At 47.7% G+C, this 16,771-nt stretch overlaps 1 protein-coding gene across 1 annotated transcript in view; it reads left to right on the top strand.

Annotated features, from left to right (window-relative positions):
• Positions 1–16,771, top strand: part of LOC129825550 (kinesin-like protein KIF13B) — a 76,802-nt gene that overhangs the window by 38,252 nt on the left and 21,779 nt on the right. The window contains exons 21-27 of the mRNA XM_055885721.1: positions 583–729; positions 1,360–1,509; positions 1,836–1,940; positions 3,655–3,828; positions 7,229–7,386; positions 15,550–15,682; positions 16,292–16,441. Of these exons, the coding sequence (XP_055741696.1) occupies positions 583–729; positions 1,360–1,509; positions 1,836–1,940; positions 3,655–3,828; positions 7,229–7,386; positions 15,550–15,682; positions 16,292–16,441 (1,017 nt within the window). The remainder of the gene's footprint in view (positions 1–582; positions 730–1,359; positions 1,510–1,835; positions 1,941–3,654; positions 3,829–7,228; positions 7,387–15,549; positions 15,683–16,291; positions 16,442–16,771) is intronic.

Here is a 16,771-nt window from a genome sequence, read left to right on the forward strand (position 1 = left end):
GAGGCGGTGCTGAGTGAGCCTGTGGTGCAGGACAGCGTGAGGCGGTGCTGAGTGAGCCTGTGGTGCAGGACAGCGTGAGGCGGTGCTGAATGAGCCTGTGGTGCAGGACAGCGTGAGGCGGTGCTGAGTGAGCCTGTGGTGCAGGACAGCGTGAGGCGGTGCTGAGTGAGCCTGTGGTGCAGGACAGCGTGAGGCGGTGCTGAGTGAGCCTGTGGTGCAGGACAGCGTGAGGCGGTGCTGAGTGAGCCTGTGGTGCAGGACAGTGTGAGGCGGTGCTGAGTGAGCCTGTGGTGCAGGACAGCGTGAGGAGGTGCTGAGTGAGCCTGTGGTGCAGGACAGTGTGAGGCGGTGCTGAGTGAGCCTGTGGTGCAGGACAGCGTGAGGCGGTGCTGAGTGAGCCAGTGGTTCCAGGGCCTAAGGGTGAAGAGAAGCATACAGTTGAAGTGGAGTAGTTGAAAAACAAGTTTTAATGACACCCACCTAAGTGTATGTAAACTTTCGACTTCAACTGTATATATACACACACTAACCCTTTCTCCTCTCTCTCTCCCTCTTTCCCTCTCTCTCTTTCCCTCTCTACAGCGTGATGCGGTGCTGAGTGAGCCTGCGGTGCAGGTGAGACGTAAGGGTAAAGGGAAGCAGATCTGGGCTCTGGAGAAGATGGAGAACAGAGTGGTGGACATGAGAGACCTCTACCAGGAGTGGAAAGACTACGATGAAGACAACCCTGTGAGTCTCCCTTTCTCTCCCCTTCCCTCACCCCCTGTCTCCTTCTCTCACCCTGTTTCGCCCTTCCCTCTCCCTCCTACCCTCACCCCGTCTCCCTTTCTCCCTGTCTCATCTCCCCTTATCCCCTTGTCTTCCTCTCTCCCCCTTTCCTCACCCCGTCTTCCTCTCTCCCCCTTTCCTCACCCCGTCTTCCTCTCTCCCCCTTTCCTCACCCCGTCTCCCTTTCTCTCCCCTTCCCTCACCCCCTGTCTCCTTCTCTCACCCTGTCTCGCCCTTCCCTCTCCCTCCTACCCTCACCCCGTCTCCCTTTCTCCCCGTCTCCCTTTCTCCCCTTACCCCCTTGTCTTCCTCTCTCCCCCTTTCCTCACCCCGTCTTCCTCTCTCCCCCTTTCCTCACCCCCTTGTCTTCCTCTCTCCCCCTTTCCTCACCCTGTCTTCCTCTCTCCCCCTTTCCTCACCCCGTCTTCCTCTCTCCCCCTTTCCTCACCCCGTCTTCCTTTCTCTCCCCCTTTCCTCACCCCGTCTCCATTTCTCTCCCTGTTCCCTCACCCACTATCTCCCTCTTTCCCCTCACCCTGTCTCCCCCTTTCCTCACCCCCCGTCTCCCACTCTCCCCCGGTTTCTGTCTAGGTGATGCGTTCCTACTTCAAGCGTGCGGACCCGTTCTTCGACGAGCAGGAGAACCACAGTCTAATAGGAGTGGCCAACGTGTTTCTGGCCTGTCTCTTCTACGACGTCAAGCTGCAATACGCTGTACCTATCATCAACCAGAAGGGAGAGGTACGGCCGTGTGTGTGTTTGTGTTCTACAAAGTCAAGCTGCAGTACGCTATACCCATCAACCAGAAGGGAGAGGTGTGTGTGTGTGTGTTCGTGTGTTTGTGTTCTACAAAGTCAAGCTGCAGTACGCTATACCCATCAACCAGAAGGGAGAGGTACGGCCGTGTGTGTGTGTGTGTGTGTGTGTGTGTGTGTGTGTGTGTGTGTGTGTGTGTGTGTGTGTTCTACAAAGTCAAGCTGCAGTACGCTATACCCATCAACCAGAAGGGAGAGGTACGGCCGTGTGTGTGTGGGTTTGACTGAGATGTCTGTCTGTCTCCCTGTTAGGTTGCAGGGCGTCTACATGTGGAGGTGTGGCGAGGGAGCGAGGGGCTGGAGAAAGTAGAGACCAGTCCAGATGGAGAGACACAGGAACGCAAAATGCAGTGTGTGGTAAGAGACGACATCAGGGCCTGAAACACAGATGGACATCCGACACACTGAAATGTCAGGTCCTGAAACACATAGATGGACATCAGACACACTGAAATGTCAGGTCCTGAAACACATAGATGGACATCACTGAAATGTCAGGTCCTGAAACACATAGATGGACATCAGACACACTGAAATGTCAGGTCCTGAAACACATAGATGGACATCAGACACACTGAAATGTCAGGTCCTGAAACACATAGATGGACATCACTGAAATGTCAGGTCCTGAAACACATAGATGGACATCACTGAAATGTCAGGTCCTGAAACACATAGATGGACATCAGACACACTGAAATGTCAGGTCCTGAAACACATAGATGGACATCAGACACACTGAAATGTCAGGTCCTGAAACACATAGATGGACATCAGACACACTGAAATGTCAGGTCCTGAAACGCATAGATGGACATCAGACACACTGAAATGTCAGGTCCTGAAACACATAGATGGACATCAGACACACTGAAATGTCAGGTCCTGAAACACATAAATGGACATCAGACACACTGAAATGTCAGGTCCTGAAACACAGATGGCGTGTCTAGTTTTTGACTTCATTTAGCAATCGCTAATATGTCCTGTAAACAGTCCAAAATCAGTTCCCACCACGTTACACCCAATGACTCCTTGGATGCTAAGAATTTATAATAGATGAATATGTTATGTCCAGTGTCTCTGAGGGTTGCTCATGGAAAGGATCATAATCTATAATCCCACTGCTGTGTTATGTGTTCATAAAGACAAAACACTCAGCGTATATCTCCCTCTCTCCTCCCCGGTCTGTCTCTTCCCTGTTCTTTCTCCTCCCCTGCTCTCTGTCTCCTCCCTTCTCCTCTCTCCCTCTGTCTCCTCCCTCTCTCCTCCCCGGTCTGTCTCTTCCCTGTTCTTTCTCCTCCCCTGCTCTCTGTCTCCTCCCTTCTCCTCTCTCCCTCTGTCTCCTCCCTTCTCCTCTCTCCCTCTGTCTCCTCCCTCTCTCCTCCCCGGTCTGTCTCTTCCCTGTTCTTTCTCCTCCCCTGCTCTCTGTCTCCTCCCTTCTCCTCCTCTCTCCCTCTGTCTCCTCCCTCTCCTCCCCGGTCTGTCTCTTCCCTGTTCTTTCTCCTCCCTGCTCTCTGTCTCCTCCCTCTCTCCCCTCTCCCCTCTCCCTCTTTCTCTCCTCCCCCTCTCTCTCCTCCCCACTCTGTCTCCTCCCTCTCTCCCTCTGTCTCCTCCTCTCTCCCTCTCTGTCTCCTCCTCTCTCCCTCTCTGTCTCCTCCCTCTCTCCCTCTCTGTCTCCTCCCTTCTCCTCCCCTGCTCTGTCTCCTCCTCTTTCCCTCTCTGTCTCCTCCCTTCTCCTCCTCTCTCCCTCTCTGTCTCCTCCCTTCTCCTCCCCTGCTCTGTCTCCTCCTCTCTCCCTCTCTGTCTCCTCCCTTCTCCTCCCCTGCTCTCTGTCTCCTCCCTTCTCCTCCCCTGCTCTCTGTCTCCTCCCTTCTCCTCCCCTGCTCTGTCTCCTCCCTCTCTCCTCCCCACTCTGTCTCCTCCCTCTCTCCCTCTGTCTCCTCCTCTCTCCCTCTCTGTCTCCTCCCTTCTCCTCCTCTCTGTCTCCTCCCTTCTCCTCCTCTCTCCCTCTCTGTCTCCTCTCTTCTCCTCCTCTCTGTCTCCTCCCTTCTCCTCTCTCCCTCTCCAGGTCAGGATCCTGCAGGCTACAGGTCTTCCTCGCCACCTGTGTAACTTTGTGTTCTGCCAGTACCATTTCTGGGGGCAGGATGAGCCTGTGTTCATTGCCCCGGAGGTGGAGCCCACGCCCCCCACAGCCACCAGCAGAGATCCCCTCTGCACCGTACTTTTTGACAGTAGCAAGGTGAGACAATAGAGTCAGGGCCAGATTACTGAATGGGCACCCAGGGCATGTTCCCATTTGTAAAATGGTAAAATTTTATAGAATTGCAGGAAGTTAGCCACCCTCCTAGAGGTACGTACCCCGGGGCCCTGGATGTGGTAGTCCGGCCCTGAATGGGGTAGTCACTAGCCACATATGCCACGGGTTGTAGATCTTTCTATATGTCCTTTTCTGTGTTTTTATTAGCTAAAGAGGAGTCTCTCACCACGTGACTATAACTACTGTTCCCTGAACAGTACAACAGACTTCGGTTGAAGGATCTATAATCACGCCTGACAAGGCCAATGAAATACGCGTCTCGCTTCCACAGTTGATAAGCCTGAGGCTCGGATTCATTCCTTCAACTTAACACCTTCACTGAGCCTAGGTTAACAGAGTGGGCTGCAGAGGGGGGATTTAAACATGAACAAGCTTCCAAACTAAGTTGTGCTGGAGGAAGCCTGTCCTCTTGTGGACACGGGGGGCTCCGGCAATGCCTGGCGTAGCACTCTGAACGTGGAGGCACTGACGTCACAATAATGTTCTTGTGGAGGGGCTCACCGCTCACTCAGACCTGTGCTAAAGCCCCTTGCTTTTCAGAGGTTGCTTCTTCATCGGAGGTGCAGCAAGCCCCACTTCCTACGCCTTCCTCCAACTTCCTCCGACTCCAGGGAATAGGAATATGAGTGCCATAATGCCGGGGAAAGCTAGTAAGCTTAACCAACAATGCAGTTCAAGAAATAGTGAAGAAAAATATTTACTAAATAAACTAAAGTAAAAAAAATTAAGTAATACAATAACGAGGCTATATACAGGGGGTACCGGTACTGGGTGTGTGTGTGTAGGTAATCATTCAGCCATGTTACCTTTGCTTCCTTGAGCACAGAGACTATGGTGGTCTGCTTGAAACATGTAGGTATTACAGACTCTGTCAGGGAGAGGTTGAAAAGGTCAGTGAAGACACTTGACAGTTGGTCTGCGCGTGCTTTGAGTACACGTCCTAGTAATCCGTCTGGCCGCGCGGCTTTGTGAATGTTGACCTGTTTAAAGGTTTTGTTCACAGTGGTTACGGAGAGGGTTGTCATGTTGGTATAATTGATTCGGGAGACAGACGCAGGAATGCGTAATATTTTTTATTTATTGTTCCCAAATTACGGTGTGCCGTGTAAAAGCACGGGGACGAAGACCAAATAAACACTATACAAAACATAGGGTTGAAACCCAAACAAAAGAGCGAGGAGTACCTTGAATAAATAAAACACGCGCACAATGATTAACACACGGGACGAGACCCGTTATCATTTGCGCAATCCACAAGGGCACAAAATCCCAAAACACACAGCACAAGTACTCACACGCACCAACGGACATTGCAACAATAATGGACAGGCAACGGAAACCAAAGGGCACATTTATCAGTGGGAACAGGGGACCGGTGTGTGTGATGAAAGTTCCGGAGGGATCCGTGACAAGAGTGATCACACAGTTGTCCGGAACAGCTGGTGCGCTCATGCATGCTTCAGTGTTGCTTGCCTTGAAGCGAACATAAAAGGCATTTAGCTAGTCTTGTAGGCTCGCGTCACTGGGCAGCTCGCGGCTGTTTCCCTTTGTTGTCTGTAATAGTTTGCAAGCCCTGCCACATCTGACGAGCGTCAGAACCTTTGCCTGTTTGATGGTTCATCTGAGGGTGTAGTGGGATTTCTTATAAGCAGTCGGATTAGTGTTCCGCTCCTTGAAAGTGGCAGCTCTAGCCTTTAGCTCAGTGCGGATGTTGCCTGTAATCCATGGCTTCTGGTTTGGATATGTATGTATGGTCACTGCTGGGACATCGTCGTCGATGCAGATATTGATGAAACCCGATAACTGAGGTGGCGTACTCCTCACTGCCATTGGATGAATCCCGGAACAGACCAACTGTCAAGTGTCTTCACTGACCTTTTCAACCTCTCCCTGACAGAGTCTGTAATACCTACATGTTTCAAGCAGACCACCATAGTCTCTGTGCCCAAGGAAGCAAAGGGCACAGAGACTATGGTGGTCTGCTTGAAACATGTAGGCATTACAGACTCTGTCAGGGAGAGGTTGAAAAGGTCAGTGAAGACATATTCCAGTCTGTGCTAGCAAACCTGTCCTGTAGCGTAGCATCCGCGTCATCTGACCACTTTCGTGTCACCTGACCACTTCCATATTGAGCGAGTCACTGGTACTTCCTGCTTTAGTTATTGCTTGTAAACAGGAATCAGGAGGATAGATTTATGGTCAGATTTGCCAAATGGAGGACGAGGGAGAGCTTTGTACACGTCTTTGTGTGTGGAGTAAAGGTGGTCTAGAGTTTTTTTCCCCCTCTGGTTGCACATGTGACATGCTGGTAGAAATGAGGTAAAACGGATTTAAGTTTGCCTGCATTAAAGTCTCCGGCCACTAGGAGCGCCACTTCTGGATGAGCATTTTCTTGTTGGCTTATGGCCAGATATACAGCTGGTTGAGTGCGGTCTTAGTGCCAGCATCAGTTTGTGGTTGTAAATAGACGGCTATGAATAATATAGATGAGAATTATCTTGGTAGATGGTGTGATCTACAGCTTATCATGAGGTACTCTACCTCGGGCGAGCAATACCTCGAGACTTCTTCTAATATTAGACATTGCGCACCAGCAGTTATTGACAAATAGACACAGCCCCGCCCCTCGTCTTACCAGACGTAGCTGCTCTGTCCTGCCGATGCACTGAAAACTCAGCCAGCTCTATATTATCCTTGTCGTCGTTCAGCCACGAACTCGGTGAAACATAAGATATTACAGTTTTTATTGTCCCTTTGGTAGAATGTCTCAACCGTATATCATTCATTTAGTTTTCCGTTCATTTAGTTTTTGGCACGTTGGCCAATAGTATGGATGGTAGTGGAGGTTTACTCTCCAATGATTGCACGTTGGCCAATAGTACGGATGGTAGTGGAGGTTTACTCACACGCCTATGAAATCTCCCAAGGCAGCCACGACCTCCGCCCTGTGTACCTCTGTCTTTTCTTCATGCGAATGACAGGGATTTGGGCCTGGTCTCGAGAAAGCAGTATATCCTTGGCTACAGATTCATTAAATAAATAATCTTCGTCCAGTTCGAGCTGAGTAATCGCTGTTCTGATATGCAGAAGCTCTTTTCGGTCATAAGAGACGGTAGCAGCAACATTTATGTACAAAATAAGTTACAAACAACGCAAAAAAAAAACATTTAAAAAAAAATAATACAGTTGGTTAGGAGCCCATAAAACGGCAGCCATCGCCAAGTTTCCAGGATTTTGAAAACCTACCCAGAGTAAAGCATGATGTGTTAGAACAGTGGCCATGTAATGTTTGTGTCTCTGTACGTGTTGTGTTTGTTCCCAGGAGCTGGAGGTGTGTGTGTCTGAGGAGTTTGTGGAGTTTGTGGCGGAGGGGGCAGTGGCCATCGAGGTGTTTGGACATAAACAGGTGAACCACCGCAGGAACTTGGCTCTCTGGGACCTGGGAGTCATTCAGGCCAAGACACGAACCCTCAGAGAGAGGTGAGATCTAGTAGGAGATTAGGAGTGTACCGGTGTAGATGGGACATATGGGTTGGTGTGTACTGGGTTGTATTCACTAGAACCCGAGAGGATGAAACGAGGAGGGACTACCTGGACTTGTTCAATAAGAAACTCTATTTTTCATTGGAAAACGTGTTCCGATTGCAAAATGTTTTGCTGAGTGGACACTAATGAATACGACTCGTATAATGACTGGTCTGGTCTGGTATAATGACTGGCCTGGTATAATGACTGGTCTGGTCTGGTATAATGACTGGTCTGGTCTGGTATAATGACTGGTCTGGTCTGGTATAATGACTGGTCTGGTCTGGTATAATGACTGGTCTGGTCTGGTATAATGACTGGTCTGGTATAATGACTGGTCTGGTATAATGACTGGTCTGGTCTGGTATAATGACTGGTCTGGTATAATGACTGGTCTGGTCTGGTATAATGACTGGTCTGGTCTGGTATAATGACTGGTCTGGTATAATGACTGGTCTGGTCTGGTATAATGACTGGTCTGGTCTGGTATAATGACTGGTCTGGTCTGGTATAATGACTGGTCTGGTCTGGTATAATGACTGGTCTGGTATAATGACTGGTCTGGTATAATGACTGGTCTGGTCTGGTATAATGACTGGTCTGGTGTAATGTCTGGTCTGGTGTAATGACTGGTCTGGTATAATGACTGGTCTGGTCTGGTGTAATGTCTGGTCTGGTCTGGTGTAATGACTGGTCTGGTATAATGACTGGTCTGGTCTGGTATAATGACTGGTCTGGTCTGGTATAATGACTGGTCTGGTATAATGACTGGTCTGGTATAATGACTGGTCTGGTATAATGACTGGTCTGGTGTAATGTCTGGTCTGGTGTAATGTCTGGTCTGGTGTAATGTCTGGTCTGGTGTAATGTCTGGTCTGGTATAATGACTGGTCTGGTCTGGTATAATGACTGGTCTGGTCTGGTATAATGACTGGTCTGGTCTGGTATAATGACTGGTCTGGTCTGGTATAATGACTGGTCTGGTCTGGTGTAATGTCTGGTCTGGTCTGGTGTAATGACTGGTCTGGTATAATGAGTGGTCTGGTGTAATGACTGGTCTGGTATAATGACTGGTCTGGTATAATGACTGGTCTGGTATAATGACTGGTCTGGTCTGGTATAATGACTGGTCTGGTCTGGTGTAATGACTGGTCTGGTCTGGTGTAATGACTGGGCTGGTCTGGTGTAATGACTGGTCTGGTATAATGACTGGTCTGGTATAATGACTGGTCTGGTATAATGACTGGTCTGGTATAATGACTGGTCTGGTATAATGACTGGTCTGGTATAATGACTGGTCTGGTCTGGTATAATGACTGGTCTGGTCTGGTATAATGTCTGGTCTGGTCTGGTGTAATGACTGGTCTGGTATAATGACTGGTCTGGTATAATGACTGGTCTGGTATAATGACTGGTCTGGTCTGGTATAATGACTGGTCTGGTCTGGTATAATGACTGGTCTGGTCTGGTATAATGACTGGTCTGGTCTGGTATAATGACTGGTCTGGTGTAATGACTGGTCTGGTATAATGTCTGGTCTGGTATAATGACTGGTCTGGTATAATGACTGGTCTGGTATAATGACTGGTCTGTTCTGGTATAATGACTGGTCTGGTCTGGTGTAATGACTGGTCTGGTATAATGACTGGTCTGGTCTGGTGTAATGACTGGTCTGGTATAATGACTGGTCTGGTCTGGTGTAATGACTGGTCTGGTCTGGTGTAATGACTGGTCTGGTGTAATGACTGGTCTGGTCTTTGGTGTAATGACTGGTCTGGTATAATGACTGGTCTGGTCTGGTGTAATGACTGGTCTGGTATAATGACTGGTCTGGTCTGGTGTAATGACTGGTCTGGTCTGGTGTAATGACTGGTCTGGTGTAATGACTGGTCTGGTCTGGTGTAATGACTGGTCTGGTCTGGTATAATGACTGGTCTGGTCTGGTATAATGACTGGTCTGGTCTGGTGTAATGACTGGTCTGGTATAATGACTGGTCTGGTATAATGACTGGTCTGGTATAATGACTGGTCTGGTCTGGTATAATGACTGGTCTGGTCTGGTGTAATGACTGGTCTGGTATAATGTCTGGTCTGGTCTGGTATAATGACTGGTCTGGTATAATGACTGGTCTGGTATAATGACTGGTCTGGTATAATGACTGGTCTGGTATAATGACTGGTCTGGTATAATGACTGGTCTGGTATAATGACTGGTCTGGTATAATGACTGGTCTGGTATAATGACTGGTCTGGTATAATGACTGGTCTGGTATAATGACTGGTCTGGTATAATGACTGGTCTGTTCTGGTATAATGACTGGTCTGGTCTGGTGTAATGACTGGTCTGGTATAATGACTGGTCTGGTATAATGACTGGTCTGGTCTGGTATAATGACTGGTCTGATCTGGTATAATGACTGGTCTGGTGTAATGACTGGTCTGGTCTGGTATAATGACTGGTCTGGTCTGGTATAATGACTGGTCTGGTCTGGTATAATGACTGGTCTGGTCTGGTGTAATGACTGGTCTGGTATAATGACTGGTCTGGTATAATGACTGGTCTGGTATAATGACTGGTCTGGTCTGGTATAATGACTGGTCTGGTATAATGACTGGTCTGGTATAATGACTGGTCTGGTATAATGACTGGTCTGGTATAATGACTGGTCTGGTATAATTACTGGTCTGGTATAATGACTGGTCTGGTATAATGACTGGTCTGGTATAATGACTGGTCTGGTATAATGACTGGTCTGGTATAATGACTGGTCTGGTCTGGTATAATGACTGGTCTGGTCTGGTATAATGACTGGTCTGGTCTGGTATAATGACTGGTCTGGTCTGGTATAATGACTGGTCTGGTATAATGACTGGTCTGGTATAATGACTGGTCTGGTCTGGTATAATGACTGGTCTGGTCTGGTGTAATGACTGGTCTGGTATAATGACTGGTCTGGTCTGGTGTAATGACTGGTCTGGTCTGGTATAATGACTGGTCTGGTCTGGTATAATGACTGGTCTGGTCTGGTATAATGACTGGTCTGGTCTGGTATAATGACTGGTCTGGTCTGGTATAATGACTGGTCTGGTATAATGACTGGTCTGGTATAATGACTGGTCTGGTCTGGTATAATGACTGGTCTGGTATAATGACTGGTCTGGTATAATGACTGGTCTGGTATAATGACTGGTCTGGTATAATGACTGGTCTGGTCTGGTATAATGACTGGTCTGGTCTGGTATAATGACTGGTCTGGTCTGGTATAATGACTGGTCTGGTATAATGACTGGTCTGGTCTGGTATAATGACTGGTCTGGTCTGGTGTAATGACTGGTCTGGTATAATGTCTGGTCTGGTGTAATGACTGGTCTGGTCTGGTATAATGACTGGTCTGGTCTGGTATAATGACTGGTCTGGTCTGGTATAATGACTGGTCTGGTCTGGTATAATGACTGGTCTGGTCTGGTATAATGTCTGGTATGGTCTGGTATAATGACTGGTCTGGTATAATGTCTGGTCTGGTCTGGTATAATGTCTGGTCTGGTCTGGTATAATGACTGGTCTGGTATAATGACTGGTCTGATCTGGTATAATGACTGGTCTGGTATAATGTCTGGTCTGGTCTGGTATAATGACTGGTCTGGTATAATGACTGGTCTGGTATAATGACTGGTCTGGTATAATGACTGGTCTGGTCTGGTATAATGACTGGTCTGGTATAATGACTGGTCTGGTCTGGTATAATGACTGGTCTGGTATAATGACTGGTCTGGTATAATGACTGGTCTGGTCTGGTATAATGACTGGTCTGGTCTGGTGTAATGACTGGTCTGGTCTGGTGTAATGACTGGTCTGGTCTGGTGTAATGACTGGTCTGGTCTGGTGTAATGACTGGTCTGGTCTGGTATAATGACTGGTCTGGTATAATGACTGGTCTGGTATAATGACTGGTCTGGTATAATGACTGGTCTGGTATAATGACTGGTCTGGTATAATGACTGGTCTGGTATAATGACTGGTCTGGTATAATGACTGGTCTGGTATAATGACTGGTCTGGTATAATGACTGGTCTGGTATAATGACTGGTCTGTTCTGGTATAATGACTGGTCTGGTCTGGTGTAATGACTGGTCTGGTATAATGACTGGTCTGGTATAATGACTGGTCTGTTATAATGACTGGTCTGGTCTGGTATAATGACTGGTCTGATCTGGTATAATGACTGGTCTGGTGTAATGACTGGTCTGGTCTGGTATAATGACTGGTCTGGTCTGGTATAATGACTGGTCTGGTCTGGTATAATGACTGGTCTGGTCTGGTGTAATGACTGGTCTGGTATAATGACTGGTCTGGTATAATGACTGGTCTGGTATAATGACTGGTCTGGTCTGGTATAATGACTGGTCTGGTATAATGACTGGTCTGGTATAATGACTGGTCTGGTATAATGACTGGTCTGGTATAATGACTGGTCTGGTATAATGACTGGTCTGGTATAATGACTGGTCTGGTATAATGACTGGTCTGGTATAATGACTGGTCTGGTCTGGTATAATGACTGGTCTGGTCTGGTATAATGACTGGTCTGGTCTGGTATAATGACTGGTCTGGTCTGGTATAATGACTGGTCTGGTCTGGTATAATGACTGGTCTGGTATAATGACTGGTCTGGTATAATGACTGGTCTGGTCTGGTATAATGACTGGTCTGGTCTGGTGTAATGACTGGTCTGGTATAATGACTGGTCTGGTCTGGTGTAATGACTGGTCTGGTCTGGTATAATGACTGGTCTGGTCTGGTATAATGACTGGTCTGGTATAATGACTGGTCTGGTATAATGACTGGTCTGGTCTGGTATAATGACTGGTCTGGTATAATGACTGGTCTGGTATAATGACTGGTCTGGTATAATGACTGGTCTGGTATAATGACTGGTCTGGTCTGGTATAATGACTGGTCTGGTCTGGTATAATGACTGGTCTGGTATAATGACTGGTCTGGTCTGGTATAATGACTGGTCTGGTCTGGTGTAATGACTGGTCTGGTATAATGTCTGGTCTGGTGTAATGACTGGTCTGGTCTGGTATAATGACTGGTCTGGTCTGGTATAATGACTGGTCTGGTCTGGTATAATGACTGGTCTGGTCTGGTATAATGACTGGTCTGGTCTGGTATAATGTCTGGTATGGTCTGGTATAATGACTGGTCTGGTATAATGTCTGGTCTGGTCTGGTATAATGTCTGGTCTGGTCTGGTATAATGACTGGTCTGGTATAATGACTGGTCTGATCTGGTATAATGACTGGTCTGGTATAATGTCTGGTCTGGTCTGGTATAATGACTGGTCTGGTATAATGACTGGTCTGGTATAATGACTGGTCTGGTATAATGACTGGTCTGGTCTGGTATAATGACTGGTCTGGTATAATGACTGGTCTGGTCTGGTATAATGACTGGTCTGGTATAATGACTGGTCTGGTATAATGACTGGTCTGGTCTGGTATAATGACTGGTCTGGTCTGGTGTAATGACTGGTCTGGTCTGGTGTAATGACTGGTCTGGTCTGGTGTAATGACTGGTCTGGTCTGGTGTAATGACTGGTCTGGTCTGGTGTAATGACTGGTCTGGTATAATGACTGGTCTGGTATAATGACTGGTCTGGTATAATGACTGGTCTGTTCTGGTATAATGACTGGTCTGGTATAATGACTGGTCTGGTATAATGACTGGTCTGGTATAATGACTGGTCTGGTATAATGACTGGTCTGGTCTGGTATAATGACTGGTCTGGTATAATGACTGGTCTGGTCTGGTATAATGACTGGTCTGGTCTGGTGTAATGACTGGTCTGGTATAATGACTGGTCTGGTCTGGTATAATGACTGGTCTGGTCTGGTATAATGACTGGTCTGGTCTGGTATAATGACTGGTCTGGTCTGGTATAATGACTGGTCTGGTATAATGTCTGGTCTGGTATAATGACTGGTCTGGTCTGGTATAATGACTGGTCTGGTCTGGTATAATGACTGGTCTGGTCTGGTATAATGACTGGTCTGGTCTGGTATAATGACTGGTCTGGTCTGGTATAATGACTGGTCTGGTCTGGTATAATGACTGGTCTGGTCTGGTATAATGACTGGTCTGGTATAATGTCTGGTCTGGTATAATGACTGGTCTGGTCTGGTATAATGACTGGTCTGGTCTGGTATAATGACTGGTCTGGTCTGGTATAATGACTGGTCTGGTATAATGACTGGTCTGGTATAATGACTGGTCTGGTCTGGTATAATGACTGGTCTGGTCTGGTATAATGACTGGTCTGGTATAATGACTGGTCTGGTATAATGACTGGTCTGGTATAATGACTGGTCTGGTATAATGACTGGTCTGGTATAATGACTGGTCTGGTATAATGACTGGTCTGGTCTGGTGTAATGACTGGTCTGGTATAATGACTGGTCTGGTATAATGACTGGTCTGGTCTGGTGTAATGACTGGTCTGGTATAATGACTGGTCTGGTATAATGACTGGTCTGGTATAATGACTGGTCTGGTCTGGTATAATGACTGGTCTGGTCTGGTATAATGACTGGTCTGGTATAATGACTGGTCTGGTATAATGACTGGTCTGGTAGAATGTCTGGTCTGGTCTGGTGTAATGACTGGTCTGGTCTGGTGTAATGACTGGTCTGGTCTGGTGTAATGACTGGTCTGGTCTGGTGTAATGACTGGTCTGGTATAATGACTGGTCTGATCTGGTATAATGACTGGTCTGGTATAATGACTGGTCTGGTCTGGTATAATGACTGGTCTGGTCTGGTGTAATGACTGGTCTGGTCTGGTATAATGACTGGTCTGGTGTAATGACTGGTCTGGTCTGGTATAATGTCTGGTCTGGTATAATGACTGGTCTGGTCTGGTGTAATGACTGGTCTGGTCTGGTATAATGACTGGTCTGGTCTGGTATAATGACTGGTCTGGTCTGGTATAATGACTGGTCTGATCTGGTATAATGACTGGTCTGATCTGGTATAATGACTGGTCTGGTCTGGTGTAATGACTGGTCTGGTCTGGTGTAATGACTGGTCTGGTCTGGTATAATGACTGGTCTTGTGTAATGACTGGTCTGGTGTAATGACTGGTCTGGTCTGGTATAATGACTGGTCTGGTATAATGACTGGTCTGGTCTGGTATAATGACTGGTCTGGTCTGGTGTAAATGACTGGTCTGGTCTGGTATAATGACTGGTCTGGTCTGGTATAATGACTGGTCTGATCTGGTATAATGACTGGTCTGGTGTAATGACTGGTCTGGTCTGGTATAATGACTGGTCTGGTATAATGACTGGTCTGGTCTGGTATAATGACTGGTCTGGTCTGGTGTAATGACTGGTCTGGTCTGGTGTAATGACTGGTCTGGTCTGGTGTAATGACTGGTCTGGTATACTGACTGGTCTGGTCTGGTATAATGACTGGTCTGGTCTGGTGTAATGACTGGTCTGGTCTGGTGTAATGACTGGTCTGGTCTGGTATAATGACTGGTCTGGTCTGGTATAATGACTGGTCTGGTCTGGTATAATGACTGGTCTGGTCTGGTATAATGACTGGTCTGGTCTGGTATAATGACTGGTCTGGTGTAATGACTGGTCTGGTCTGGTATAATGACTGGTCTGGTCTGGTGTAATGTCTGGTCTGGTGTAATGTCTGGTCTGGTGTAATGACTGGTCTGGTCTGGTATAATGACTGGTCTGGTGTAATGACTGGTCTGGTCTGGTATAATGACTGGTCTGGTCTGGTATAATGACTGGTCTGGTCTGGTATAATGACTGGTCTGGTATAATGACTGGTCTGGTGTAATGACTGGTCTGGTCTGGTATAATGACTGGTCTGGTCTGGTATAATGTCTGGTCTGGTCTGGTATAATGACTGGTCTGGTATAATGACTGGTCTGGTCTGGTATAATGACTGGTCTGGTCTGGTGTAATGACTGGTCTGGTCTGGTATAATGACTGGTCTGGTCTGGTGTAATGACTGGTCTGGTATAATGACTGGTCTGGTATAATGACTGGTCTGGTATAATGACTGGTCTGGTATAATAACTGGTCTGTGTGTCTCCAGGTGGAGTGAGGTGACTCGTAGGCTGGATCTCTGGGTTCAGGTGTTGGAGCTGAATGACGCAGGAGAGTTCTCCCCTGTAGAGGTCCTACCACCCAAGGACGTACGCACCGGGGGCATCTTCCAACTCAAACAGGTAGCTGTGTCTCTGGGTATTTTTTTTCTATGCTTGTGAGGACATTCTACTGTGTGTGTGTGCGTGCCGTGTGCCTGGTGCTCAAACAGGAGTGTGTACAAAAGTTGCCACTTATGGGTTATAGATTTGTTATGAAAACGTTATAGATCATGTGATAGGGACATGAAATAAGTGTTTAGTAGTTTCAGTCTTGTTGTGTGGAGGTACGGTCCTTCCAGGAACCATGCCTTTAACCTTAACCCTGTCTCTACCCCCTCCTTACCCAGGGCCAGTCTCGGACTCAGGAACCATTCCTTTAACCTTAACCCTGTCTCTACCCCCTCCCCACCCAGGGCCAGTCTCGGACTCAGGAACCATGCCTCTAACCTTAACCCTGTCTCTACCACCCCCCCTCCCCACCCAGGGCCAGTCTCGGACTCAGTAACCATGCCTCTAACCTTAACCCTGTCTCTACCCCCCCCCTCCCCACCCAGGGCCAGTCTCGGACTCAGTAACCATGCCTCTAACCTTAACCCTGTCTCTACCCCCTCCCCACCCAGGGCCAGTCTCAGACTCAGGAACCATGCCTCTAACCTTAACCCTGTCTCTACACCCCCCCTCCCCACCCAGGGGCAGTCTCGTCGTTTGCAGGTGGAGGTACGGTCTGTACCTGACTCAGGAACCATGCCCCTCATCGCCACAAACATCCTCTCTGTTTCCATTGGCAACGTGGAGGTACGGGAGGCCTGCCCCTGGGATGAGGACGTGGACAGCTATCAGGTAACAAGGAATCAGTTTATAGTAGTTTGAGACATTGGGAGAATCTCAATTGCATTTTTCTTGATTCTTCGCGTCCTCTCTTCTCGCTGCCTCCTCAAAAAACCATTGGATTAGAAGGTCAGAGGTCCATCCCCTCTAACTTTCTCATCCAGTGGGTTTTTAGGAGGTGAGGAAAGAGGATGTGAGGAATCAAGAAAATACAATTGATGTTCTCTCAGAGTTGAGTGAAGGAAAGTAGTCACAGGGGTTTGTTTAGTAGGCCACACCAAACTGAACTTTGTTCTCATAGAACCAGGGCTGAGGTGTGTGTGTGTGGTGTGTGTGGTGTGT

This window comes from Salvelinus fontinalis, chromosome 27 (assembly GCF_029448725.1).
Source record: "Salvelinus fontinalis isolate EN_2023a chromosome 27, ASM2944872v1, whole genome shotgun sequence".
NCBI lineage: Eukaryota > Metazoa > Chordata > Actinopteri > Salmoniformes > Salmonidae > Salvelinus > Salvelinus fontinalis.